Below are 23,166 nucleotides of genomic sequence, written 5' to 3' on the forward strand. Positions count from 1 at the left end.
TGTATTTGATGAATAGAATTATTAATGACTATATGTGTATATATATATATATATATATATATATGTGTGTGTATTGTGCTTTCCCAAATAATTTTTCTTCAGGCGTGCGTGACACAAGTCGAGACTTGAGCAAGGCGTTCTCCGCCGCTGCATAGATAGACGTGTCTTTTATTCTTCCTTGTTGACATATATATGATTCCGATAAATGATGCATCTCCACCTGGTTTTATTGTGTGGAGGCGAGCCACGACCGGAAGTGTCCTGTAAACGGGTGACGTGAACATTCTACATATACTTAAGTTTTAGTTGGACTGATACTTACATTTGTTTGCTGATCTGAAAGAGACAAACATGCAAGGAAAGAGGAAACGGGAAGGGGGCACCCCAGCGTAGACACGTTCCTATGACAACGGGTGATGGGATGGGATGCATGTGTACAGGAGGGCTCATACGTACGCACGCTAGATTATGTGGCTGTGCTACAAGAGAGCAGCCAGGAGACAGGAAGTGTCAGGCGGCGAAAGGAAGGGTAAGGAAAAAAGGAAAAAAGGAGGAGGCATCGTGGTGATTGAAAACAGGAAGCCACATCATGTTGACTCAACAGTAAGAACAGTCCACAGCTGGTCACGGCTGCTTTAGTGGGCTGTCCACTCATTGTAGGACGGCCATGTCCTCAATGCCGTTAGCTGAAGTCTCTGCTTCCCAAATAGTGGGGCGGGTCTTTAGGGACTTCAGGAATGGGAAACAAATGTGGCGTTCCCTCGCTTCCCCTGTTAGGTTAAGTCAGGTCGGGTGCTGTGGTGCCGAGTACAGGAAGATGAGCAGGAGTGACGTAAAAGAAGAAGATATCTTGTGCTCATGTGGACTTTATTGAAAAAAGGAGATGGATGATACCAATTATTGTTTCCTGTGCATGCAGCTAGATCAATAAGGTACTACGTATGAAAAAGAAATAAATAACCAAGGAGCTACATCATCATCATCATCATCATCACCACCACCTTTGCAGGTACTGAAAGTGTTTTCGAGGGAGGGCGGCAGTGACGGCTGAGGGCTGGCGTGCTTCTCTCCTTCTCTGATGGGACCCGCCCCGATTATCTGACAGAGGACAAGAGGTGATGGGAAGTCATTTGACATTGATCTGCTAATACCTCCGCCAAGGCAGGATGCCATGTATTTCTTGTCTGGGTACTGGGTGTACTCGCTTTTTATTCCAGATTACCGCTACCTGTTGCTATTATTATGCCTTTTCCAGAGATGACTTTCTTCCGCCTTCCCATGGAGTACAACAGTCTTACATGACGGGATATAGCGCCACCTGCTGTGCATTACCTGTCCAAGCGGTTGACCAGGTCTCTCACAGTGTTGATGAGGTTCTCGTGTTCTTGTGGGCTGCTGACTATGATGCTGTGCAGCTTCTTCATGTAGGCGTCGATGCTGTCCAGCGTGGCCATCTCTCCGCTTCCTGGGCCACAAACGTAGAGAGAATGCCCACCATTATATACGTGTACCATGTGTACTTGCATATGTGTGGACGTGACGGTACCTACATATGTGTGGACGTGACGGTACCTACATATGTGTGGACGTGACAGTACCTACATATGTGTGGACGTGACGGTACCTACATATGTGTGGACGTGACGGTACCTACATATGTGTGGACGTGACGGTACCTACATATGTGTGGACGTGACGGTACCTACATACGTGTGGACGTGACGGTACCTACATACGTGTGGACGTGACGGTACCTACATATGTGTGGACGTGACGGTACCTACATACGTGTGGACGTGACGGTACCTACATACGTGTGGACGTGACGGTACCTACATATGTGTGGACGTGACGGTACCTACATATGTGTGGACGTGACGGTACCTACATACGTGTGGACGTGACGGTACCTACATACGTGTGGACGTGACGGTACCTACATACAGTATGTGTACTTATATGTGTGTAGATGCAACGGTACCTATATATGTGTAGATGCAACGGTACCTATATATGTGTACTTACATGTGTGTAGATGTGACAGTACTTACACGTGTACTTCCATACGTGTAGATGTGACGGTACCTACATATGCGTACTTCCATACGTGTAGACGTGACGATACCTACATACAGTATGTGTACTTACATGTGTGTAGATGCGACGGTACCTATATATGTGTACTTACATGTGTGTAGATGTGACAGTACTTACACGTGTCCTTCCATACGTGTAGATGTGACGGTACCTACATATGCGTACTTCCATACGTATAGATGTGACGGTACCGACATATGTGTACTTCCATATGTGTAAATGTGATGGTACCTACATGTGTAGATGTGACGGTACCGACATATGTGTACTTCCATACGTGTAGATGTGACGGTACCTACATATGTGTACTTCCATACGTGTAGATGTGACGGTACCTACATATGCGTATTTCCATACGTATAGATGTGACGGTACCGACATATGTGTACTTCCATACGTGTAGATGTGACGGTACCTACATATGCGTACTTCAATACCTGTAGATATGACAGTACCTACATATGCGTACTTCCATACCTGTAGTTGTGACGGTACCTACATATGCGTACTTCCATACCTGTAGTTGTGACGGTACCTACAAATGCGTACTTCCATACGTGTAGGTGTGACGGTACCTACATATGCGTACTTCCATACGTGTAGATGTGACGGTACCTACATATGCGTACTTCCATACGTGTAGATGTGACGGTACCTACATATGCGTACTTCCATACGTGTAGATGTGATGGTACCTACATATGCGTACTTCCATACGTGTGGATGTGACGGTACCTACATATGCGTACTTCCATACGTGTGGATGTGACGGTACCTACATATGCGTACTTCCATACGTGTGGATGTGACGGTACCTACATATGCATACTTCCATACGTGTAGATGTGACGGTACCTACATATGCGTACTTCCATACGTGTAGATGTGACGGTACCTACATATGCGTACTTCCATACGTGTGGATGTGACGGTACCTACATATGCGTACTTCCATACGTGTGGATGTGACGGTACCTACATATGCGTACTTCCATACGTGTGGATGTGACGGTACCTACATATGCGTACTTCCATACGTGTGGATGTGACGGTACCTACATATGCGTACTTCCATACGTGTGGATGTGACGGTACCTACATATGCGTACTTCCATACGTGTGGATGTGACGGTACCTACATATGCGTACTTCCATACGTGTGGATGTGACGGTACCTACATATGTGTACTTCCATATGTGTGGATGTGACGGTACCTACATATGCGTACTTCCATACGTGTGGATGTGACGGTACCTACATATGCGTACTTCCATACGTGTGGATGTGACGGTACCTACATATGCGTACTTCCATACGTGTGGTGTGATGACGGAAGCAGGCGAGTGCGGCTGTTCACCTGGCAGAGGCACGGAGGAGAAGCTGGCGGCGAGTGCCTGTCGTAGGGTGTCCAGGTGCTGGTGGAGGAGGCCGTTACGTCCCCTCTCTTGCATCACGTCGCCCTCCAGCCGCTCCACGGCGCCACGCATGCTCTCCACATGCTTCTGGAGAGCCGCGTTGCGCTCCTCGTACTCCATGTTGGTCTTGCGCAACTGCCGCATCTCGGCCTCGCGAGCTGTGGAGGAGGAAGAGGGTGTTTGTTGCGAGCAGGATTGTGTTATGTGAATCAGCTGCTGACCTTTGCTGTGGTTGAGGAACTCCTCTGTGAAGATGGGAATGTCAAAGACGCTTCTGTCCTTCCCCTCGGCATCCTTCTGGTGATGCAAGCAACACACAAGAGAAACAACATTTATCTCCGACATGCTGACAGCACCTCGGAAGGAGTAGGACAGGAGGAGGCGCTCCCACCTCATGGAGAACCTCACTGGCCGCCTGGCTGCCAACATCTGCCCAGGAAGGAGAGAAGAAAAGAGGACAGCAGATGATGTCAACCATTCTTCAATGTGAGGCGCCCGTGCGTGTGACGATATGGTGCGTGTGAAGAATGCACACGTTGGAAGGTCGGGAGTTCACCTCCTCTGTGCCGCTTCCCCTTCTGCTTGTCCTGGACCTTCCTGGTGAAGTGTTTGTAGGCCTCCGTCTTCTGGTACTTCTCCAGCTCCCTCATGTAGCGCTCCTTGTCGCGCTCCGCCTCGTCCAGGTATTGCTGTTTCTCCTCCGGGGGCAGCTTGCTCCACTCGTTGCCCAGCATCCTGGTGATCTCCGGGAAGGGCACGTCGGGACGCTCGGCCCGCAGCTGCTCCCGCCGGTCGTTCATGAAGCGAACGTAGCCCGTCAGTGGCGCCTTGGGGGCGTTCCGGTCCTTCATGGGCTTCTTCCGCTTCCGCCCCTTGGTCCAGCTGCTCCGCCTCGTCTTCTGAGATGCAAAAATGACAAAGATCTCAGGCGCCTGAATGAAGACAAAAGGCTGAGCAAGACCGCGACACGTTTGGTACCTCTTCTCCATTTCTCTGGCTGCTGTTGTCCGTGTTGGCCGCGGGCGACTGCTGCTCCTCCATGCCTTCTCGACAACAGGACATGCATACTTCATCCCAACACTTGGTAAAGACAAGCCATGGAAGATGGCTGGACATAAACCAAAACACTGCCGACTAAACACCAACTTTTCATGTCAAACATCCTGGAGGACATTTCTGCCACAAACACAAGGGCAAACATGTAGGTTTCCTTCCCAGCTTCTTCTTAAACAATATAACATCTATGCATGACGCCTTCGGTGCCTACCTTTATCTACCATTTTTATATTTGATCTTATATTCCTTTATACTTGATTCTATGTATTTCTTTCCGACACTGGAGATGCCAGTGTCCCTGAGGGAATTCCAAAGGGATTACTAAAGTATTCTGTCGGTCTTGTATTCCAGACAACGAAAATACGAGGACGCATGTTCTCCCCGTGCATGGGTGGCTTTTCTCCGGGGACTCCGGTTTCCTCCCACATTCCAAAAACACGCTAGGTTAATTGGCCACTCCGCTTGGGAGCCAAAATCCGACTCTCGAAAAAGAGCCGAAATGTTCCTGACTTTGAATTTGCCGCTTTGTGATGATACACCGCCCTCTACTGGATGGGAACCCGCATTGCACTCCAATAGCAACGCCAAAGACATTTTGTCCTGGATGATTGACGTCACTTTGTAAGTCTTTCTAAGACCACCGACTTTGTAATGAAGAAAGACACGTCCAGATAGAAAAAGTCAACATTGTATACGCACTTGCATGGAAACACTACCTCTCCAAAGGCAAAGGTCGCTACGCTATTAGACTGGCTTTTCAAGGTGACGTTTGAAGGCGCGGACATATGACAAACGCACTACTATTGTTCTTACTACCAGATGTTATTTCCACTAACAGAAACCAGTACAAATAGAATAATCTTGTTGGTGACGTCACTGATAACGTTACGTTTCGGTTACGTTAGCCAACACCAAAATGTAAAATTATCACGTAGGGACAACAAATACTTATTTTATGCATCGTTTGCAATGTTAAACAAGAGCCTGAATGGCAAGAGCTTAAATGAAAGTTAAAACGAGAATCAACGGTGGTATTTTTGGCAATTAGCTGGCGAGCTAGCCGGCTGTGCTGCAGACGTTAGCCCGTGTTAGCGAGCAGCACGGCCGGTATGAGCGATCCAACGTGTGCCCAACGGGACAGAGTTTGACATTAACGAGGATAAAGACGTCACATAAACAACACAAGTCAAACCAACCTTTGGGAATGTGAAGCGTTCCTGACGGCGAGGGAATGTTCCTCTATCAAAACAATACAGCGAGCCTCCGTCTAGAGCTGTGCATGTAGATCGGCTCAGTGCAGTTTTCTATGCAAGGTGGACGCCGGCCTTTTGACGCCTTAGAGTGTCATTCCTGCCTCGTTTTTGTTTCTAATGTTCTAAACAGCTTAACTCATGAGGATTATACAGCATTACTTTATAAAAGCCCGACAGATATGCACCATAGGTCAGGCTCTGCTCTAGTTGGTGACTTTCTAGATGGTTCTTCTTCGTGTCGGAAACTGACTAAATGACACTTGGGCTGTTGCTACCACCTAATGGCCTTTTCTATACTGCAAATATATACAACTACATTACTCATAGCGCTATTATTCATTTAATGACATACATATGTAATATTATAGTATTACAAATACAAAAGTAAAAAAAAGGTACTGACATTCTTATTTGTGTCAACTAAACACTATAACCAATAACACACACACAACATAAGTATGTATAAAATAATATACTACACACAGCCTATAGTGTGTATAAAAATCACGTGATAGAAGTTGTGTTATTGTGCTGTCATTGAATGAAGACTTTCCAGACCGGCTAGCGCATCTTTAGCTTAGTCTCAGCTGCTTTAGCTTAGCGTCAGCTGCTTTAGCTTAGCATCAACTGCTTTAGATTTGCATCTGCTAGCATCATCTGCTTTAGATTAGCATCAGCCATTTAGCTTAGCGTCAACCACTTTAGATTAGCGTCAACTGATTTAGCTCTAGCTTAGCATCAGCAGCGTTACATTATTGTCAGCTGTTTTAGATTAGCATCAGCTCCTTTAGCTTAGTCAGCTGCTTTAGCTTAGCATCAACAGCTTTATCTTAGCATCAGCTGCTTTAAATTAACATCAACTGCTTTAGATTTGCATCTGCAAACATCAGCTCCTTTAGATTAGTGATCAGCAGCTTTAGCTTAGCATCAGCAGCTTTAGATTAGCGTCAGATGCTTTAGCTTTGCGTCAGCTGCTTTAGCTTAGTGTGAGCTGCATTAGCTTAGCATCAGCTGCTTTATCTTGGTGTGAGCTGCTTTAGCTTTAGCTTCGCATCAGCTGCTTTGGAGTCAGATGCTTTAGCTTAGCATCAACTAGCTAAAAAGCTTCAAACTCCACAAACACAACCACTCACTACACATGCACAAGAATGAAGGTCAATAAATACGGATGCTGGAGGAGTCCCTGAGCATCGCCATGGCAACACTACTTGGAACGAGCCGGCCTGCGGTGATGACGAAGATGAGCTGGAAGCAGGCTATCATTTTCGCCCAAAGCCGTCTGGGTTGACTGTGGATTGGCCAGCCTTCTCGTCACCATGTTGTAGGGCGGAGCCAAGGTTTGATGTGGCGCAGGTGGACAGTGGACAGTCCTTCATGGTGGATAAGCTAGGGGTGGGGGGTTGGTTAGCAGCAGGCGAGGCATCTTTAATAACAAATGCTGTGTGATCTGAAAGGTGGAAGGTCATACCTTACGCCCGTTGGAGGACGACGGGCGCTAAAAGACAAACAGGAAGCTAAAGTTAGGAAAAAAGCGGTAAAAAGACAATAACCCCCCAATCCGTGGAAAGCCCCCGCCTGAATGCTGACCTTAACACCTTCAACACCGGATGTGCCCCCTGACCTCCTCCTCTTCCCTTTCCTCTGACCCCCTCCCTGCACTGAAGATCTGACTAAGCAGTGTCAGAGACAAAAGACCAAAAAGGCTCCAGTGCCCCTCCTGCCTGAGATTCTGCGCTGACCAACTGACCCCCATCTTTACTCAGATGGTCAATAGAAGTGCCCCCTACCTCAAACACTCCACCATCATTCCAGTCCACAAGAAAGCCCTCCATCTCAGGATGAAATGACTACAGACCTGTGGCTCTGATACCTGTGCTCACCAAACCCTTTGAGGGACTGGTGCTGAGCCACCTGCAGAACATCACAGGCCCCTGCTGGACCACCTGCAGTGTGCCTACAGGGCAAACAGGTCGTGGATGATGCAGTCAGGATGGGACAGCACGACATCTTGCATCACATCGACTTCCTGTTTGTGGACTTGAGCGCGGCGTTCAACATCATCATCCCGGAGATCCTCCACCTGAAGCTCTCCCAGCTCACCGTGCCAGCCTCCACCTGTCACCTGATCACCCGCTTGCTGACTGACAGGAGCCAGCGTGTGAGGCTGCACCCGGACCACCCGGGGGTGTGTTCTCTCTGCACTGCTCTTCTCCCTCTTCACCGATGACTGCACCTCAGGGGACCCTTCCGTGAAACTCCTGAAGTTTACAGACGACACGACAGTCATCGCTCTCATCTGGGATGGCGAGGAGTCTGCATACAGACGGGAGGTGGACCAGCTGGTCCTCTGGTGTGGTCACAACTATCTGGACTTGAATCCGCTCAAGACAAGATGACAGCGGACGTCAGGAGAGACCCCCCTCACTACCCTCGACAGCGCAGTGTCTCATGTGGATACCTTCAGGTTTCTGGGAACCACAATGTGAAGTGGTCTTCTCACATAGACACCACGTAAAAAGGACTAGTCCAGAATGTTATGAATGTAAATACAGATCATGTCCTGGTTTATTCATCACACACCCATTTACTTGAATTGGACTGTCATGATGTTACCATCATTTTTAAACATCGGGGGAGCAGTCTCAGGAAGGACATCCAGACTCTGAACTCTAACCTGTCTGCCGGTGGAAGAAACCTCCTGTAACACAAACACACATCACAACAAACACACGGTTGTTTTTTACTCACATGAAGTCTGATGCAGACGTCTCATTGGCTGTAAACAAGGTGTGGTTGGATGCAAGGGTGGAGGTGAGGTTGGACGTAATGAAGGTGTGGTTGGATGCAAGGGTGGAGGTGAGGTTTTGGGTGTAGTCGGTTGAATGGTGTGAGGTGTTGTTGGAGGCAAGAATGCTGTAGAAGAAAATGAAAGTAAAAAGTCAAATGGGAACGACAGAGTTAGCATGTTAGCATAAACTCACTGTGTCATGTTGCCCTTCACGGCACACCTAAACACAAAGTACATCATGTCTCATACGTGTCTCATACGTGACATCTCACCCAGGCTGAGCAGGCGGTCTGCAAGATGGCCGAGCCGAAACGCACATGATGACGATGATGGACATGTGGAGCGTCTTCATGGCTGGACGAGCACGAGTGGACATGTTGGCTTGCTGGGCGTCCGTCTTTTATAGCACAGCGTCCAAGGTCACACGCTCACGTGGTGCTCAGGCTTTCTGTCAGAAGGTCTTGTTGTCCTGGCGTCAACATTTGCTCTCTCGGTTTATGGGAACAACGTGCGTCCTGCTTTGTTGACACAACCTTCCAGCAGCCTTCTATTGTGTGTGTAAAAAACACTACAAACCCGTTTAGTTATGTCAAATGAATCATTCTCGTTAACTCAAAGAGCTGACAAGTTTTGGATTTTTAAACTTCAGTTGATGAGTTGTGTTCTCCAGTGATGGGAAGAACGGCCTTTAAATTAACGGCGTTACTAACGCCGTTACTTTTTTCAGTAAAGGGTAATCTAACTAATTACTCTTACTGTCAGCATAACGCCGTTACCATTTTCGACACCGTTACCGAAGCCGCCTAAAAACTAACCTGCAGCGCAGTGACAGTTGCAGAGTGATGGGTGGGGGGTGGGGGGGGGGGGATAACCACATAAGCATGAGGATTGGCTAAGGTTTGGTAAGATTGCGTCTTCAGCCAATCAGAGAACTTGGGTGGGCGGGTGTTTGGAGCACATCCAAAGTGCCAGGAGTAGATCCAGCATAGAGATGGCGAGTGAGGAGGACTCTAGTGAGAAGACAGCGTTTGCCAAAGGGAAGTACAGACACTACTTTAACCTCGTTGAGGTCAAAGGTGGAGTAACTCAGTTACTTTTTTGGAGAAGTAACTAGTAATATAACTAATTTTTACTTTTTTTTTATTTTACTTTTTTAAAGTAACGTGCCCAACACTGGCGTTGACTCATCTAGAATGTGGACGTGACCATTTCAAACACAAGGGGACTACTTTCCATTGCGTATGGATATGTTGATATGCGGTACCTGAACCATCATCACTGACACCACGTGTATCACGTCCGGCTAGCTCATTGGCTAATGCTTGGGACTGATAGCAGAGAAGCAGCTTGATTACCCAGCGACTGTTTACTCAATATATTCATTCATTCATTCATTCATTTTCTACCGCTTTTTCCTCACGAGGGTCGCGGGGGGTGCTGGAGCCTATCCCAGCTGTCTTCGGGCGAGAGGCGGGGTACACCCTGGACTGGTCGCCAGCCAATCACAGGGACTCAATATATTTTTTTTTTACAATTTCAAGGCTGCGGGTGAAGTTATTTGTCATTGATTAAAGTCATTTGAATTGATTAAAGTTGTTTGTGATGTGTTTGGAGTGAGCTTAGTGAAACGTCAGCATAAATTAGCAACAATGGCTAGCAAGGCGCGTGTTCCCATGCTTCCGCTTCCGTATCAGCTGGCTCCGCCCCCTGAGTGCTGAGGCAGAGCAGTGACGGAACAAGAACATGGCGGCTCAAGCGCTGCCATGACGACACGTCACAGAGGCTTTGAAAGAAGAGCGGAGGATGGCGGTGGAGACATTTAACCGACTTTATCGCTTAAATCACATCAAAGTACACAAACTGTCACACGACAACGTTTCACTTCCTGGAAAGCCAACAAGACAACGATCACGTGGGGGAGTGGGGAAATGGAGACAGACATCACTTAGATACCATTAGCAGGTGCATTTATCTCATTTATCGAAAGTCGTCGGCGGAGAACATGCCCTTGGCCCGCCGCAGAATGGAGTCCTTGGAGGCGTCGTACGGATGCTCTTTAGACGGGATCTCCAGCACGGCCGGGATGGACTGCATGTGGGCGTCGATGGCGTGACGGATCATTTCGGCAATGAACTGATTGATGAGGATGATGCCGATGTCGTTCCGAGCCAGGAAGCTCCTGGGAAGAAGACACGCCGATCATCTACGAGCATCTACCATCACGTTGCAAGACCTCAACCAAATAAGAGCTAGACGACGCGGTGGTAAATTCATCTCGCGGGTCCAGGTTGCCCAGAATGCTGTTCGTACGCATGCGCCAGTCTCCGAGGGGACGCCACCATCGCCATTGTTTGCACCACCAACAAGACGAATTGAAATAAATGGTGTTTTTAAAGTGAGACACATTGAAAGCTAGGTTAGCCGTTTCACGTTGTCTATCAGCATGTAGCCTCCAGCCGCGGGTCACATGACCTGTTTAGCCCCCTATATCGGCGAGGAGGAACACGGCGTTTGTCATAAATTTGTCCTATTCTCGAATATGAACACTGAACTATTCCGTCTAAGTTCACTCAAGCGTAGTGGGCGTTCACCACGAACAACGCATTATGCAATAGGCGTGATGACGCAAGAATGTGAGTGCCTGCGGATGGTGAATAAGAATAAAAACGACTGGAGATAAACATGCATGATATTGATATGATATTGTGGTAAATGACGTAGATGGACTCACTTGAAGGTCTCCTCGATTTCCGTGATGCTCGTGTCCTTCTCCACCACCAGGAAATTGGGCTTTCGGTTCTTGTTGAGTTCGCCGATCCCACCGAGTAAGAATCCGGTGCATGTGTCTTCGTCGCCGATAACAGCGATCAATTTCCCGCGGCCGGCCATGACAAAATGAGACGAGACTTTTTCAAATTCACGGAGGAAATTTGCTCGCTAGCTTGAAATTGCAGATCATGTGACGGTCAGCTGACCGGCACTTCCTGTGAGCTCGCGCCCCCTGCTGCTGGGAAGCTGGCCGATAAAAAGCAGAGCCGCTTTACTCGCCGGTAAGCCTTGGATTCAGTAGAAGTTGTTATAAGGAGCGGTGCTATCGCAAACATTGATCCGGTGTCCTCCAATATTGGTCAAGTGTGTGATCAAAATCGCCACGTCAGACAAATTGTCATTTTCCCCACAGCCTTGAAGCGCTCACAGTCACGTGAAAGCACGCGTACACAAGCCGGAAGTGATGGCTGCCCGCGACCAAGCGTAAACAGGACGGAGAAGAAAGCAAAGATGGTGAGTTGGCGGGGCTCGGGGGCTTTTTTTAAACCTGGTTTTATCTCCTAGTTGAACAAGCTCGTGTGCTTCTAGACCACGGCGGCCCTGACTGCGGGTCTGGAACGGATTCCGGACCAGCTCGGGTATCTGGTGATCAGCGAGGACGGGGTTCTGGCCGTGAGTGAGCCACACGTACTTGTATCTTGGCGGAGTCACGAGTGTTGCTGGTGACGACGCAGGACGTTGTGTGTTCAAGTCTTCAGGTGAGCTGGAAAACGACGAGCACACGGCGGGTGTGCTGATGCAGATGGTCCGCACCGCCAGTCGCTTCCGGTTGTCGGGATCCACTGACGTGCCCTTCAAACGCATGTCAGGTAAAACACACACACACACGTCTCAGACACACACACTTACTAACGTGTTGTCCCCCCCCCAGTGGTTCTGGATGATTTTGTTTACGCAGTGACGGTTTCCGGTCAGAAGGTTTTTGTGGTGAAACGTCAGAACAACCCACAGGAAGCAATCAGTGTGTAGGGACGGCAACCGGAAGTGTGGTGTGTCACGTGCAACTGAGGCTTCATGTTTGAATAAAATGTTTCAACTTTTCATTGTTGGCCTGCTTGGTGATGATGATGATGATACATGTTGCTTTACTGAAGAAAAACACTTTTATTGCATCACATTGATCAATGACCACCTGGCATAAGCCCCGCCCCTTACCCAGAACATCACTCACAGATTTAGGAGTAAAAACATGCGTAATAACATAATAATAATAATAATAAAAGAGGATAATGGGAGTCCGTGACGCCGCCTCCAGCTGACACCTTTATAATTTAAAAGAAAAAACTCCTGTGAAAGTCCTGTGAAAAGCTCCGCCCCCGACGTGGTGACATCACGCCGACGTCCAACCCGGTGCATTCCTGGTCCCGTGTCTGGTGGTCTAGTGTTTGGCCAGCTCGTTGGACAGCCAGTCCAGGCCCTCGTACAGACCCGTCCCCTGGGTGGCGCAGGTGGGCTGCATGTGCCACTGAGCGTGTGGCAGACGGGAGGAGTTAAAACTTGCGAGCCTTCACCAGAGTGATGATGATGATGATACGTACGGTCCGGCTGCGCAGGTTGTTCAGGCCCAGTTTTTCTGTGAGTTGGCTGACGTCCAGAGCGTTGGGAAGATCCTGTTTGTTGGCAAACACCAGCAGCACGGCATCCTTCAGCTCGTCCTCCTGGATCTGGAGACGCAATCACATGACCCATGACATGGCTCCTCTGGTGATACCTTTTAGACTTCCCCAATGCTGGCGTCAGACCATCTTGGAAAGCTCATCCGCCGACTCGGCCACACGCTCCCTGTCGTTGCTGTCCACCACAAAGATCAGACCCTGCGGGTGAACACTTCCTGTTCTTATTCTTGCTAGACTCACGTGACCTGTGTGTACGTTACCTGCGTGTTCTGGAAGTAATGTCTCCACAGGGGTCGGATCTTGTCCTGACCGCCCACATCCCAGACGGTGAAGCAGATGTTCTTGTACTCCACCGTCTCCACGTTAAACCCTTCACACGAGGATTCAGAGTGTCAAAGCTACACATGTTAAAAGACCGGATACGGTCACGTCCGTTCGCCCATACCGATGGTTGGGATGGTGGTGACTATCTCCCCCAGCTTCAGTTTGTACAAAATTGTAGTTTTGCCGGCTGCGTCCAGGCCCACTGTCGCACAAGAAGCAGATAATCAACGTGTTCGTCCACTGAGAACACAATCATCTTTCTGACAGTTAGCACAGGGCAGCTAGCCGCGTTAGCCGCGTTAGCCGCGTTAGCCGCGTTCGCCACCGCTCACACAGCAAAGTTAGCTCAGCAGCTAGCTGCTCGGCGTATCCTCGCACTCACCCATCAGTATCCGCATCTGCTTCTTGCCAAACAGCTTCGCAAACAACACCGACATCGTCAGACCCATTTTGACAAAAGTGTCCCGGATGAGCCCCGCGAGAGGAAAACAAGTGATTCCGGAAGATGAGCGGAGATCGGCAGCGGAATTGGCGCAGCTCGCTCGGTGCCACGTCCAGGCCAACGCAGAATAAATGACGTCACGGAGCTTTGGGACGACCCGCACGTTCAACGTCCCTCGGATATATCGGACACTAACACTCAACAAACGAAGATCAATTTCGGGGTCAGTTGGGTCAATATGTGCTATATAACATATCCAACAATTCACCTTAACATTGATAAGGTTAATAAGGTTATTATTATAGTGTCACTGCGCAAATAAATTATCTTTCAAGTGGTTAAATCCTGTAAACCTGAACGCACCATAAGCACCGCCTACTTCACTTCCGGTTTAAACCAACATGGCGGCGGCGGTTCCACCGACGGCAGCGTTTTCGTTTGTTTTCAGACAAGTTGTCCGGATGTTTTCAAGGAATGGATGATGTGAGGGTAAGGGTCGGTTTAAATGTTCATCTTAACAAGAAGTATGTATTTATTCGACTTGAAGCACTTTGCGTGTGTAATGTAATGTAAAGTTATGTCATCTCATGTTTCTAATGTCTGTGGCGGTGGCTGGTTTTCGGTGGCTGTTGGCACCCGGAAAGAAGGAACTATCTATATCATGTTTATCTATCTCCTAATGGTGTGACGGCTTCTTGTCCACAGCGGCTCTCACGTGACACGCTGGCTCCAGTCTGATTGGAGGAATGGAGAAGTTCGGGATGAGTTTTGGGGGCGGTCCCAGCAGGAAAGAGCTCCTGGAAGCTGTGGAGTGCCAGAAGAAGCAGCTGGTTCAGTACCAAAGCCGCTTGAAGGACGTGGTCTGTGCATACAAAAGCCTGCTGAAGGAAAAGGAGGCCCTGGAGGCCAGTCTGAAGGTCTTAAGTGTGTCCCAGGATGTTGAGCAGAAGCGGGAGCGTTGGGACGAGGCCATCGTCCTCCGGGAGGATGGTGTGGAAGTATCAGCGGAGACTCCAGAACCTAGCCAAGAAGTGACAGAGGAAGCTGTAGGAGAGCCAGGAGGTCTTAACCCCACGGAAGAGAAGGCTGTTGAGAGCGACAGTGTGGAGGCGGAGCTGCGCCAGGCCCCACCTACTCACGATGAGGAGGCGGAGCGCCGAATCATGCAACTCAAGAACCAACTGGGCACGCTCACCAATGCCTTGGCCACCGTGACGCAGGAGAAGTCTCGCATGGAGGCCAGCTTCCAGGCTGACAAGCGCCAGCTGAAGCAGGAGGTGGAGGAACTGCAGGACCGCCTTCTTGCTGTGACCACGCAGCAGGAGGCGGAGCGGCGTGGCCTCCAGCAGCAGTTGGCAGAGAGCCGCGCTCGCGTCATCATGCAGCAGCACGAACGGGAGCGGGAGCAAAGCGACCAGTTGCAGCAGCTGCAGGAGCTGCAGAAGATCCTGCAAGAGGAACGAGACCTGCGACAGGACACCGAGCTCCGCCTCCACGAGGCCAACGCCGTCCTCCTCACGGCCTCGCATGCCACGGACCGTGGGTCTGAGTTAGAGGTTGACTTGAGGCAGGCGCGAGAGGAGCGAGATGATCTGAGGAGAAAGTTTCAGGCTGCCAAGGAGGAGCAGGAGAAGGAAGATCCCAGACTGGAGCAGCTCCAGCAGGAAGTCTGCGAGCTGAAGCGGCGTCTCCAGGACCAGATACACGACCAGAGCCACAAGGTGAGTCTAAAACCCTTTCCAAGCAGGTTAGCTTAAAGGTAAGTTCCATCATTTACGCTACGCTTTGAAAAGCCCAACAAGATAGGACATCATTCCAAATAAGCACAGCTGGTGAATCACATCAGGGACTGGAAATCCGGCGCTACACCCATTTCCGAGAAAGAGCCAGCAGCTAGGACTTGGGAGGTCCTGATTGTCATCCCGGCCGTGGAGCGATCCGGTGAGCGGTGAAGGTCACGGCCTGATGAAGGCGGCAGGATCATCTACAAAAAGCAGACACGCAATCCTGCCGCAAAATAGTAAAGTAGTAACGTGGATGAACACGACTACAAAGTCTGTTGGTGTATCATGTCTGTACCGTACATGTGATGCTGCAACCTATTTGGTACACCCCTACTTCCCCTCCATGCTAACGCTGGTGCCAGCTATGTGCTCACGCTTTTGGCAGCACATCGATGCCCAGTTCCACCTGCAGGGCGTAGGACAAAGGGGCTGACATGTACACCAAAATGCAGTACCTTAGTTATCGAGGAACCAAGGTACGTCCATTTAAAGTAGCTACTGAGTAGCTACTGAGGAACCAAGGTAGCTCCATGTGGAGTAGAGAAACCCTAAGCCACCTTTCTAGTAAGGCGTAGTGTTGTGCAGCACCAAGGGTATGATGGATGATGTTAGTGGTATACGTCTAAGCTGCTGGAGTGTCCCACACGTGTTTGAGCAGGCTAACATCAAGTGTGTACGTTTGTGCGTACAGGCAAGTCAAGAGGAGGAGCGTGCACATGGCGCAGAACTGCGGGTGGCGGGTCTGGAGCAGCGTGTGTCAGAGCTGTCGGATCTTCTGGGTTCCTGTGAGAAGGCGAGGCAGCGAGACCAGCAGGCGTCTCAGAAGCTTCGAGAGCGGATGGTGCAGCTGGACACGGAGAACAAAACGCTCGCCCTCGCCGCCTCCAGCAGATCGATGTACGACCTCAGCCTGGATGACTCCCAGCTGGACGTGACTGCGCTGAAAGAGAAACTGGCCAAGGTGAAGAAGTTGCTGCTGGCGGCCCAGAGGAACTCGCACCAGGTGCCAAACGCCAAGACCGAAAGCGAGGCGGAACCCGGCGAAGACGCCGCCACGTACCAGCAGGCGCTTCGCCAGCTAAAGGAGGAGCTGGAGCACTACAAGCTCAGAGCGCACGCCACATCCAAGAGCAAAAACCCCAAAGATGGCTGCCAGGCCCGTGAGCTGGAGGAAGTGCGTGAGCAGCTGGGGGAGCTGCGGGAGAAGTACATTAACCTGCGGCGTGACGCCGACCAGGCTGCTGCCACACACCGCCGCCAGCGAGAACACCAGCAGCAGCACGTGGCGGCGCTGGTGCACAGCCACAGACGGGACGTGGAACGTAACGACGGCGTGCACCGCGAAGAGCTGCTGAGTCTGGAGACGGAGCTACACAAACAGAGGGAGAGGACGATGGCGCTGCTGGAGGAAAAAGACCAGGAGCTGGAGCGCCTGAGAGCCGTGGCGCTGACCCGCGACTCCCTCATACAGAGCACGGCCCCCGCCGGCAAGACGCAAGAGAACGACCGTGCCGAGGAGGAGGGCGAGACGGACGCTATCGGCCAAGCGCTGTGGCGAGCCACGCCCACCGAGCCCACGCTGCTCCTGTACGCCGAGCAGCTGGCTAGAAAGGAAGTGGAGGCCGGCACGCTGAGGCGGCACAAGCGGCAGCTGGAGGACGACGTCCACCGGCTGCACGCCAAACTTCTGGCCAACGCCGAACGCCATGATGAAGAAACGCACCAACTCCAAACACAGCTGGACAAACTGATCCGGGACCACAAGCGTGAGGGTTCCAGCATGGAGTACCTGAAGAACGTCATCTTCAAGTTCCTGACGCTGCAGGACGCCAACGGCAGGCAGCAGACGCTCAACGCCATCCTCAGCATCCTGCACTTCAGCCCCCAGGAGAAACACGCCGTCCTCAGGCAGCAGGTGGTGTCATGGTGGAGCACCAACAAGAGATGACATCACCCCTCGCCTAATCTACTTTTTCATAAAGGCTCCCTTAGTAGACGTCAGCGTTCCAATAAATGTTCTTCATTCAATCTTTATTATGTGGAATCATCTCTACTTCCTTAGTCACTGAACCCTTGGCAGCAACGCCACTCCTCATCTGAAAGCACACGAGATATTTACATCTACTTATCCTGGGTCACATGACCACCTGCCATCTTCTTATCCTGGGTCACATGACCGCCTGCCATCTACTTATCCTGGGTCACATGACCGCCTGCCATCTACATACAGTCAATGCACCACGCGCATGGTGGTGTGTGTACACTGAATGCACCACATGATGGGTGGAACTTACATGGTCCTGGTGTGTGTGTGTGTGTGTGTGTGTGTGTTATTGTGCATTGAGGACATCTTGCAGGTCCTTGGACAGTGACTGAATGATGGACGTGATCAAGGAGTCCAATTTGTTGAGAATGTGGTCTTTGACTTGCAGCTGCTGACTTCGAGCTTTCATCTGAAAGTCACAGAGTATGAGAGCTTTGACTTTGAAAGAATAGCGTGTAAGAGCTTTTACTTTGAAATAACGGTGTGAAGCGGAACTGACCAGTTTCTCTCGGAGCTTCAGAACCAAGTGGACGATCTCCACCTCAGACTTGTCCCGGGTCCATGCCAGCAGGTCCTAGGAAGAAGCCACAGGTGTTGCTTGGGTTGGAAGGTGATGGGATGGTTGCTATGACGACTCACAGCCGTGCAGATGACCTCTAGGTGCAGACTCTCCAGTTTACGTGTCATCTCTCTGTGGCGCTGGCGGTACCAGCCATCAAAGTTTGGAGATTTGAAGAACTTCCTGTGGACGGGGTAAATGTGGCGTCAGCAAAGCCACTTGTCGCGCCCGTGTCCCACCTGGCGCACCTGTACAGTCCCGTCCAATCACCTCGCAGCGCCGAGGTCAGCTGAGGGCCGCCGTGCTCCAGCATGGACATGAAGTCGTCCTGACTGAAGGGCCGGACCTGCGGGGGTGTCTGAAGACACAGCAAGTGGGCATGGTGTGGGGGCGTGGCTGCTGTGATGTCAGAGGCGTGGCTTACCTTCCAGGGCGTCACCGACCTCTGCAGCGGCATCAGGCTGGCCATGTAGCGCTCCTGGCAGACAGGAAGCAGGGCAACACACTTACTATGCTGCTGGGCGTGTACCCGTGACGCCATCTTCTTACCAGTGGGATGATGAAGCTCTGAGTCAGCTCCAGAAAGTGTCTCCTCAAGATGGCGCTCTGCACCTCAGACGGCCTCCTCCTCTGGATGCCCTGCGAGACACGCATCCCTCATCTTCACACTTCCTGTTGGGATTCGCCATCCGGCTGCGGCGGCGTTACCTTCAACATCCGTTTGATGAGAAGCTTGTCCTTCAGCAGGAAGCTCTTGTAGGCCGTGAAGACTCCTGCACACAAAAGCATGCAGCCTGAATGACAGGGACTTAGCATCATAATACACTCCTACAGAGGGTGAGGCGGCCCATTCAGACTTTGATTGACGGGCTTGGACCACATTTATTTCCTGTCCCACCAACACTACCTTCTCTGATTTCACATTTCACAACATTTGCTATAAAATGAGTGTTCTAGTCCCAGCTGCAACAACACAGGGCTTAAAGTAAAAAAAAAAAAAAAAATCCTGAGCCTGAACTTTTTTGGCCCCCCCCAAATAGCGTGGGTGGAGCCCACGTATATTATAAGCACTGTGTTTCAAAGGATTTTTATCTTTTTGCATAGAACCACAAGTGGTAGAGCAACTGTGAAAGATGAATGGTGGTCAGTGATGAAAGAGCAAACATATTAATTAACTAGGAATAAATTCACCTATTATTTTCATAAATCCACCAATGAACCTGTAAGGAAAAAATCATAATACTAACAGCCATAACCTGATGGATGGCTGAACTAAAAACTAAAAACATGAGCCCCCCCCCCAACTAAAGGTACCAAATACCATCCAATTCTACCCAAGTTCCCAAGCCTTAGTTCCTTAAGCGTTTAAAGCCAATGTGAACGTTATGCTGTCAGCAGCCTTAACATTAGCGAGCTAATGCTAACAGGTGAACGCCCACCCCCAGATTTATCTCCTGGTCAAACTCTGCTATTACTGATACGTCTGAAACCCAGTTGAGGTCAGAGGTCGTATGTTTACAACGCAAAATACGGATGCTAACTAACTAAGTTGAGCCTCCTCCGTTGCTGGGAGGGGAGCTCTGTCCCCGCCCCCGACTGCTGAACACCAGTCACTCATTGGCTGATGCGGGCATGCACTGGGGACTCACCAAGAAACACTTTCTGATACGTTGTAATTGTTCCCCAATACTAATATTTGTACAAGTATTTGCTCCAATACCGTATTCGGGTTGGGCTCCACCCCTACTGCATACACTAGCTTCTTGGAGCACAGCATCCAAAAACATACACCCGGCCCCCTTCATCTCTGGGACCAACTCCCGAATGGCTTGCCACCTCCCCCCTTTTCTTCCATCCATGCGACCCTTGTCTGGGTCTGACAGGTTCTTTTTTTCCCTGTTGGTCATATTGGAACTCCGGAGATCCGGCATGTCTGAGTAGGACTCTGTAATGAGCAGCTCCAGCGTTCCTGTTCATCAGAGGGCTGCTGATGGAGCTCCACCATCCCACCGCGTTCAAGAAGAGAAGGCTTCTTAGCTTTAGCTAAGGAGGGCTGGCCGTGTCATATGCCTGCCATGCCTGACAGAAAATGAATATTTTATAGCCTGAGGTCTTCAACGTTTGATCAGGTGAAAACAACCTATTTCACTTTCTTTTTTTAATCCATTTAAAACAAGTTCCAAATGTTTTTTTTTTATCCCCCCCCTCCCTTCTTGCTTTAGCATATTGTAGCTCTACCTAAAACCTCATGAAGGTCCACGGGTCCTGGATGCATATTCTAGCTGGTTTCCATCTACTTCATCTCTTAAGACGTTGGTCAGGCCTGTATTACGTGATTGGTCTACCTGCTTCCATTAACGCTCCCTTCTCTCTTTAAGGACCGTGGTTCACCCAGGATGAAGAGGTCCAGCTCCATTAACGCTCCCTTCTCTCTTTAATGACCGTGGTTCACCCAGGATGAAGGAAACTAACAAGCCAACTGGCCCCGGATGAAGGCGGCGTTGGAGAGCTCAGCATGCGTGCTCACCTGGTTTGGTGTCCAGCATCTTCAGTTTGGAGACTTTCTTCACCTTCAGCTGCTTGGGGGCATGTCCTGACAGGAAGGAGGCACACCAGGGATCGGACGGGATGAGTTTGCTCAGCGAAGAAGACATGGAGGCTAAGACTCACCAGTCATGTTTGTCTCCCCCAGTCGCAGGACGTGTGGCCAGCTGTGGAAGGTCTTGATGAAGAAGGGGTTGGTCACGCCCAGGATCACGTTGGGCCTGACGGACACAACAGCCGGCGTGAAGGAAGCTCAACTGGGGTGAGGAGGAGGAAGAATTCGAGGAACTCACGGCGCTTGCGTCCGGGTGGTGAATTCTCGAAACTCGCTGTCGTGGATGGTGAAATACGGCCGGAAATCACAGCAGAACTTGAGAGGACTGATGGAGCTGAGGACACGGACACGGCTGACCATCGTCTGATTGGCTGGTGGCGGCGGGGTGTGTTCAGATACCTGACGAGCGCCAAGACGGTTTCTGAGGAGTCGGTGGGAGATGGCGCCATGACGACCATGGGCTCGCCGAGCAAGGTGAGCTCCCAGAGCGTCTGCAGATGGATCAGGACCGACTGGAAGCACCTGGATAGGTTAAAGGTCACCGGGTGATCACGCGTGGACACGTCAAAGACAACACCGGGAACGGAACTGACCTGAAGAGGTCCACCTCGTGTACAGAAGGCAGCAGAGTCGGTGTGGGTAGGACATTCTGAGGGTTAGAACGTTAGCATCAACACCATCATCATCATCATCATCATCTTAATGCACTGCAGGCAGGAGAGCACAGGTTAGCATCTAAGGAGGTGCTATTTTCATCATGTCAGCCTCCTGAGCAGCGCGGCGGCTAAGTGGAGTAAATGCAAAAGATAAGTGAAGACGACGACTGGCTGACCTCCTTGGCCACAGATCTCACTGGACTTCCCGCTTTGTCCTTCTGACACGGAACTCTGACCTGAAGAACAGAACAACCACGTCACTGGTGGGAAACTGGGCCGAAACACGACAACACACACTCACCTGTAAGACCACGCCCATCAGGGGGAGGTGAAAGGTCAGTCCAGCGGAGAGGAAAGGCCATTGGTCGATCTCGTTACACACTGCACGGAAGACATCAGCTGCAGTCAGGCATCAGGCTAGCCATGCCGGCATCTCTCAGCACACGTCTGACGTCATGACCTGTTTCCAGACACGGCTCCGACTTGTCAAAGAACTCGGGTGCGATGATGTGCAGCATGGAGTAGAAAAGCTGAACGAAGGGCAGCCTGGACACCAGCACCAGCGACTGGAACACACCGAAGGATAGCAATACCGTAGCGCCGCATTTCACACGCTAGCATATTTAACAGCACCTTCTGGAAGTAGCCTCGCTTGACGGACGCATCCTTGACTTGTCGAAAATACACGTAACCATAAAAATGGGAGCTTTCACTCTGAGGAGACATGAAAACACACGCAGACTTCAAAGTGCTCTTTCCTTTCCGCTGCTCTGATTGGCTACCTGGAGGTGGGCGGGGGCGTCTCTGTTATATAGGACATCTCGGAGACGGGAATGTCTGCGACCGACCGACTGGCGCATCCGGAAGCTGAACTGCGTGTCCCCGATGCATCCTGGAAAGACTTGGACGTAAATGACAGGAAGGTGGCGATAGGACCTCTGAGACCTGAAGACATTTACCTGAGTACGAGTCAGGAAAGGAAAGGTAGCAAAGGCTGCTTTTCTGTGGACAAAATGGCAGGGAAAGCCGCGCTGACTAATAACTAGTCATGTGATAAGGATCATGACTTTCAATTACCTCCTTCTCAGTCAGCTTCACGTGATGAGGGTAAACCAGCTGAAAAAACATATGATATTATTATTATTATTAACATATTATTGACATATATAGATGTCCATCAGTTGCCTGCTGCAATCACCGAGTCAACATCACTCACGTCATTATAGCGTGTACCATTATATACCATTATACGTCATTTTAGCATCGAAGCACCAACATCCTGTGTGATGCCAATGCTAACACTGCCAAGCTAACAACAGCGACGCCAAGCTAACAACGCACACCTCGATGGCTTGTCCGAGCTCCAGGTCGAAGGTCACCACGCACAGGCACTCTAGCCACGACGAGAAGCGGACCCAAGAACGGCGACCCTCCGCCTCGTCCCGCTCTGACGAACCCGAGCCATCAAACGTATTCATGACGCCCCATCAGACCTCCACCATTCCCTCCACCACAGTCTGAAGGCTGCTGATTATGGCGCCTCCTAGTGATCGCCGCACGCAACACACACGGGGTCGGGTGGTGGCGATATGGCTGCGTCCCAACAGCGGTTGAAGTCGGCCTCGCTGACTTCCCGTGGGACTCGCCCTGGGCGGAATCTCCACTTATTTTTTTTTACTTCTTGTTAAATTTGAGAAGATTTT

The 23,166-nt window shown here is 50.4% G+C and overlaps 7 protein-coding genes across 15 annotated transcripts; 2 read left to right on the forward strand and 5 right to left on the reverse strand.

Annotated features, from left to right (window-relative positions):
* Positions 1-855: 855 nt before the first annotated feature.
* hmg20a (high mobility group 20A) lies at positions 856-6,014 on the reverse strand. 6 transcript variants are annotated; one of them, XM_058068869.2, is made up of 8 exons: positions 5,766-6,014; positions 4,492-4,556; positions 4,070-4,412; positions 3,905-3,942; positions 3,735-3,810; positions 3,456-3,671; positions 1,333-1,465; positions 856-1,098 (listed from the first exon to the last, which is right to left on the reverse strand). In XM_058068869.2, exons 2-8 carry the CDS (start codon positions 4,552-4,554, stop codon positions 1,095-1,097), a joined length of 873 nt encoding a protein of 290 aa, XP_057924852.1. In that variant the 5' UTR covers positions 4,555-4,556; positions 5,766-6,014; the 3' UTR covers positions 856-1,094. The 6 variants fall into 6 exon arrangements, with proteins under 6 accessions (XP_057924852.1, XP_057924853.1, XP_057924854.2 ...); XM_058068870.2 differs by having other exon boundaries at positions 4,492-4,559; XM_058068871.2 differs by having other exon boundaries at positions 4,492-4,621.
* A 132-nt stretch (positions 6,015-6,146) lies between these two features.
* Positions 6,147-9,356, reverse strand: LOC131126394 (uncharacterized). Of its 2 annotated transcripts, XM_058068867.2 has the most exons (5): positions 8,883-9,356; positions 8,804-8,830; positions 8,571-8,735; positions 7,291-7,317; positions 6,147-7,208 (listed from the first exon to the last, which is right to left on the reverse strand). In XM_058068867.2, exons 1-5 carry the CDS (start codon positions 8,984-8,986, stop codon positions 7,082-7,084), a joined length of 450 nt encoding a protein of 149 aa, XP_057924850.2. In that variant the 5' UTR covers positions 8,987-9,356; the 3' UTR covers positions 6,147-7,081. The 2 variants fall into 2 exon arrangements, with proteins under 2 accessions (XP_057924850.2, XP_057924851.2); XM_058068868.2 differs by lacking the exon at positions 8,804-8,830.
* A 1,068-nt stretch (positions 9,357-10,424) lies between these two features.
* atp6v1f (ATPase H+ transporting V1 subunit F) lies at positions 10,425-12,269 on the reverse strand. The gene is made up of 2 exons (XM_058069235.2): positions 11,342-12,269; positions 10,425-10,789 (listed from the first exon to the last, which is right to left on the reverse strand). Exons 1-2 carry the CDS (start codon positions 11,497-11,499, stop codon positions 10,588-10,590), a joined length of 360 nt encoding a protein of 119 aa, XP_057925218.1. The 5' UTR covers positions 11,500-12,269; the 3' UTR covers positions 10,425-10,587.
* lamtor4 (late endosomal/lysosomal adaptor, MAPK and MTOR activator 4) lies at positions 11,396-12,482 on the forward strand. Of its 2 annotated transcripts, XM_058069236.2 has the most exons (5): positions 11,396-11,660; positions 11,792-11,892; positions 11,968-12,051; positions 12,131-12,248; positions 12,311-12,482. In XM_058069236.2, exons 2-5 carry the CDS (start codon positions 11,890-11,892, stop codon positions 12,406-12,408), a joined length of 303 nt encoding a protein of 100 aa, XP_057925219.1. In that variant the 5' UTR covers positions 11,396-11,660; positions 11,792-11,889; the 3' UTR covers positions 12,409-12,482. The 2 variants fall into 2 exon arrangements, with proteins under 2 accessions (XP_057925219.1, XP_078647334.1); XM_078791208.1 differs by having other exon boundaries at positions 11,653-11,892.
* A 41-nt stretch (positions 12,483-12,523) lies between these two features.
* On the reverse strand, positions 12,524-13,977 carry LOC131126562 (ADP-ribosylation factor 5). The gene is made up of 6 exons (XM_058069234.2): positions 13,762-13,977; positions 13,501-13,581; positions 13,316-13,425; positions 13,182-13,253; positions 12,978-13,103; positions 12,524-12,904 (listed from the first exon to the last, which is right to left on the reverse strand). Exons 1-6 carry the CDS (start codon positions 13,826-13,828, stop codon positions 12,818-12,820), a joined length of 543 nt encoding a protein of 180 aa, XP_057925217.1. The 5' UTR covers positions 13,829-13,977; the 3' UTR covers positions 12,524-12,817.
* A 199-nt stretch (positions 13,978-14,176) lies between these two features.
* Positions 14,177-17,639, forward strand: gcc1 (GRIP and coiled-coil domain containing 1). The gene is made up of 3 exons (XM_058069225.2): positions 14,177-14,310; positions 14,527-15,542; positions 16,297-17,639. The coding sequence occupies exons 2-3, from the start codon at positions 14,568-14,570 to the stop codon at positions 17,551-17,553; spliced, it is 2,232 nt and encodes a 743-aa protein (XP_057925208.2). The 5' UTR covers positions 14,177-14,310; positions 14,527-14,567; the 3' UTR covers positions 17,554-17,639.
* Positions 17,596-23,020, reverse strand: dennd6b (DENN/MADD domain containing 6B). Of its 2 annotated transcripts, none has more exons than XM_058069229.2 (20): positions 22,807-23,012; positions 22,541-22,579; positions 22,423-22,465; positions 22,246-22,355; positions 22,097-22,177; positions 21,924-22,029; positions 21,765-21,844; positions 21,640-21,699; positions 21,401-21,456; positions 21,207-21,329; positions 21,046-21,141; positions 20,879-20,973; positions 20,736-20,801; positions 18,917-18,981; positions 18,758-18,847; positions 18,633-18,686; positions 18,457-18,566; positions 18,289-18,391; positions 18,149-18,223; positions 17,596-18,058 (listed from the first exon to the last, which is right to left on the reverse strand). In XM_058069229.2, exons 1-20 carry the CDS (start codon positions 22,939-22,941, stop codon positions 17,936-17,938), a joined length of 1,710 nt encoding a protein of 569 aa, XP_057925212.2. In that variant the 5' UTR covers positions 22,942-23,012; the 3' UTR covers positions 17,596-17,935. The 2 variants fall into 2 exon arrangements, 1 of the variants encoding a protein (XP_057925212.2); XR_013627487.1 differs by having other exon boundaries at positions 17,983-18,058; positions 18,479-18,566; positions 22,807-23,020.
* Positions 23,021-23,166: the final 146 nt, after the last annotated feature.

The sequence above is a fragment of the Doryrhamphus excisus genome, linkage group LG6 (genome assembly GCF_037039965.1).
Source record: "Doryrhamphus excisus strain RoL-2023G ecotype Guam linkage group LG6, RoL_Dexc_Guam_v1.1, whole genome shotgun sequence".
NCBI classification, from domain to species: domain Eukaryota; kingdom Metazoa; phylum Chordata; class Actinopteri; order Syngnathiformes; family Syngnathidae; genus Doryrhamphus; species Doryrhamphus excisus.

What these genes read in the sequence shown, in the direction of transcription:
- LOC131126562 (XM_058069234.2), bottom strand. Translation starts at nt 13,828, where the DNA reads ATGGGTCTGACGATGTCGGTGTTGTTTGCGAAGCTGTTTGGCAAGAAG. An exon ending in CACCACCATCCCAACCATCG is followed by an intron (nt 13,426 to 13,500) that starts GTATGGGCGAAC and finishes CCTCGTGTGAAG; the next exon opens with GGTTTAACGTGGAGACGGTG. An exon ending in ACAACCTGCGCAGCCGGACC is followed by an intron (nt 12,905 to 12,977) that starts GTACGTATCATC and finishes CCACACGCTCAG; the next exon opens with TGGCACATGCAGCCCACCTG.
- lamtor4 (XM_058069236.2), top strand. An exon ending in GCGAGGACGGGGTTCTGGCC is followed by an intron (nt 12,052 to 12,130) that starts GTGAGTGAGCCA and finishes TGTGTGTTCAAG; the next exon opens with TCTTCAGGTGAGCTGGAAAA. An exon ending in GCCCTTCAAACGCATGTCAG is followed by an intron (nt 12,249 to 12,310) that starts GTAAAACACACA and finishes TCCCCCCCCCAG; the next exon opens with TGGTTCTGGATGATTTTGTT.
- dennd6b (XM_058069229.2), bottom strand. Translation starts at nt 22,941, where the DNA reads ATGAATACGTTTGATGGCTCGGGTTCGTCAGAGCGGGACGAGGCGGAG. An exon ending in ACCGTCTTGGCGCTCGTCAG is followed by an intron (nt 21,142 to 21,206) that starts GTATCTGAACAC and finishes CCGTGTCCTCAG; the next exon opens with CTCCATCAGTCCTCTCAAGT. An exon ending in GATTGGACGGGACTGTACAG is followed by an intron (nt 18,392 to 18,456) that starts GTGCGCCAGGTG and finishes CCCCGTCCACAG; the next exon opens with GAAGTTCTTCAAATCTCCAA.
- LOC131126394 (XM_058068867.2), bottom strand. Translation starts at nt 8,986, where the DNA reads ATGTCCACTCGTGCTCGTCCAGCCATGAAGACGCTCCACATGTCCATC. An exon ending in ACGTCTGCATCAGACTTCAT is followed by an intron (nt 7,318 to 8,570) that starts GTGAGTAAAAAA and finishes TTTGTCTTTTAG; the next exon opens with CGCCCGTCGTCCTCCAACGG. An exon ending in CGTCCTCCAACGGGCGTAAG is followed by an intron (nt 7,209 to 7,290) that starts GTATGACCTTCC and finishes CCCCACCCCTAG; the next exon opens with CTTATCCACCATGAAGGACT.
- gcc1 (XM_058069225.2), top strand. Translation starts at nt 14,568, where the DNA reads ATGGAGAAGTTCGGGATGAGTTTTGGGGGCGGTCCCAGCAGGAAAGAG. An exon ending in TACACGACCAGAGCCACAAG is followed by an intron (nt 15,543 to 16,296) that starts GTGAGTCTAAAA and finishes TTGTGCGTACAG; the next exon opens with GCAAGTCAAGAGGAGGAGCG.
- hmg20a (XM_078791192.1), bottom strand. Translation starts at nt 4,629, where the DNA reads ATGTCCAGCCATCTTCCATGGCTTGTCTTTACCAAGTGTTGGGATGAA. An exon ending in CCAGTGAGGTTCTCCATGAG is followed by an intron (nt 3,811 to 3,904) that starts GTGGGAGCGCCT and finishes TTGCATCACCAG; the next exon opens with AAGGATGCCGAGGGGAAGGA. An exon ending in GTTCCTCAACCACAGCAAAG is followed by an intron (nt 3,672 to 3,734) that starts GTCAGCAGCTGA and finishes CCTCCTCCACAG; the next exon opens with CTCGCGAGGCCGAGATGCGG.
- atp6v1f (XM_058069235.2), bottom strand. Translation starts at nt 11,499, where the DNA reads ATGGCCGGCCGCGGGAAATTGATCGCTGTTATCGGCGACGAAGACACA. An exon ending in GAAATCGAGGAGACCTTCAA is followed by an intron (nt 10,790 to 11,341) that starts GTGAGTCCATCT and finishes TCTTCTTCCCAG; the next exon opens with GAGCTTCCTGGCTCGGAACG.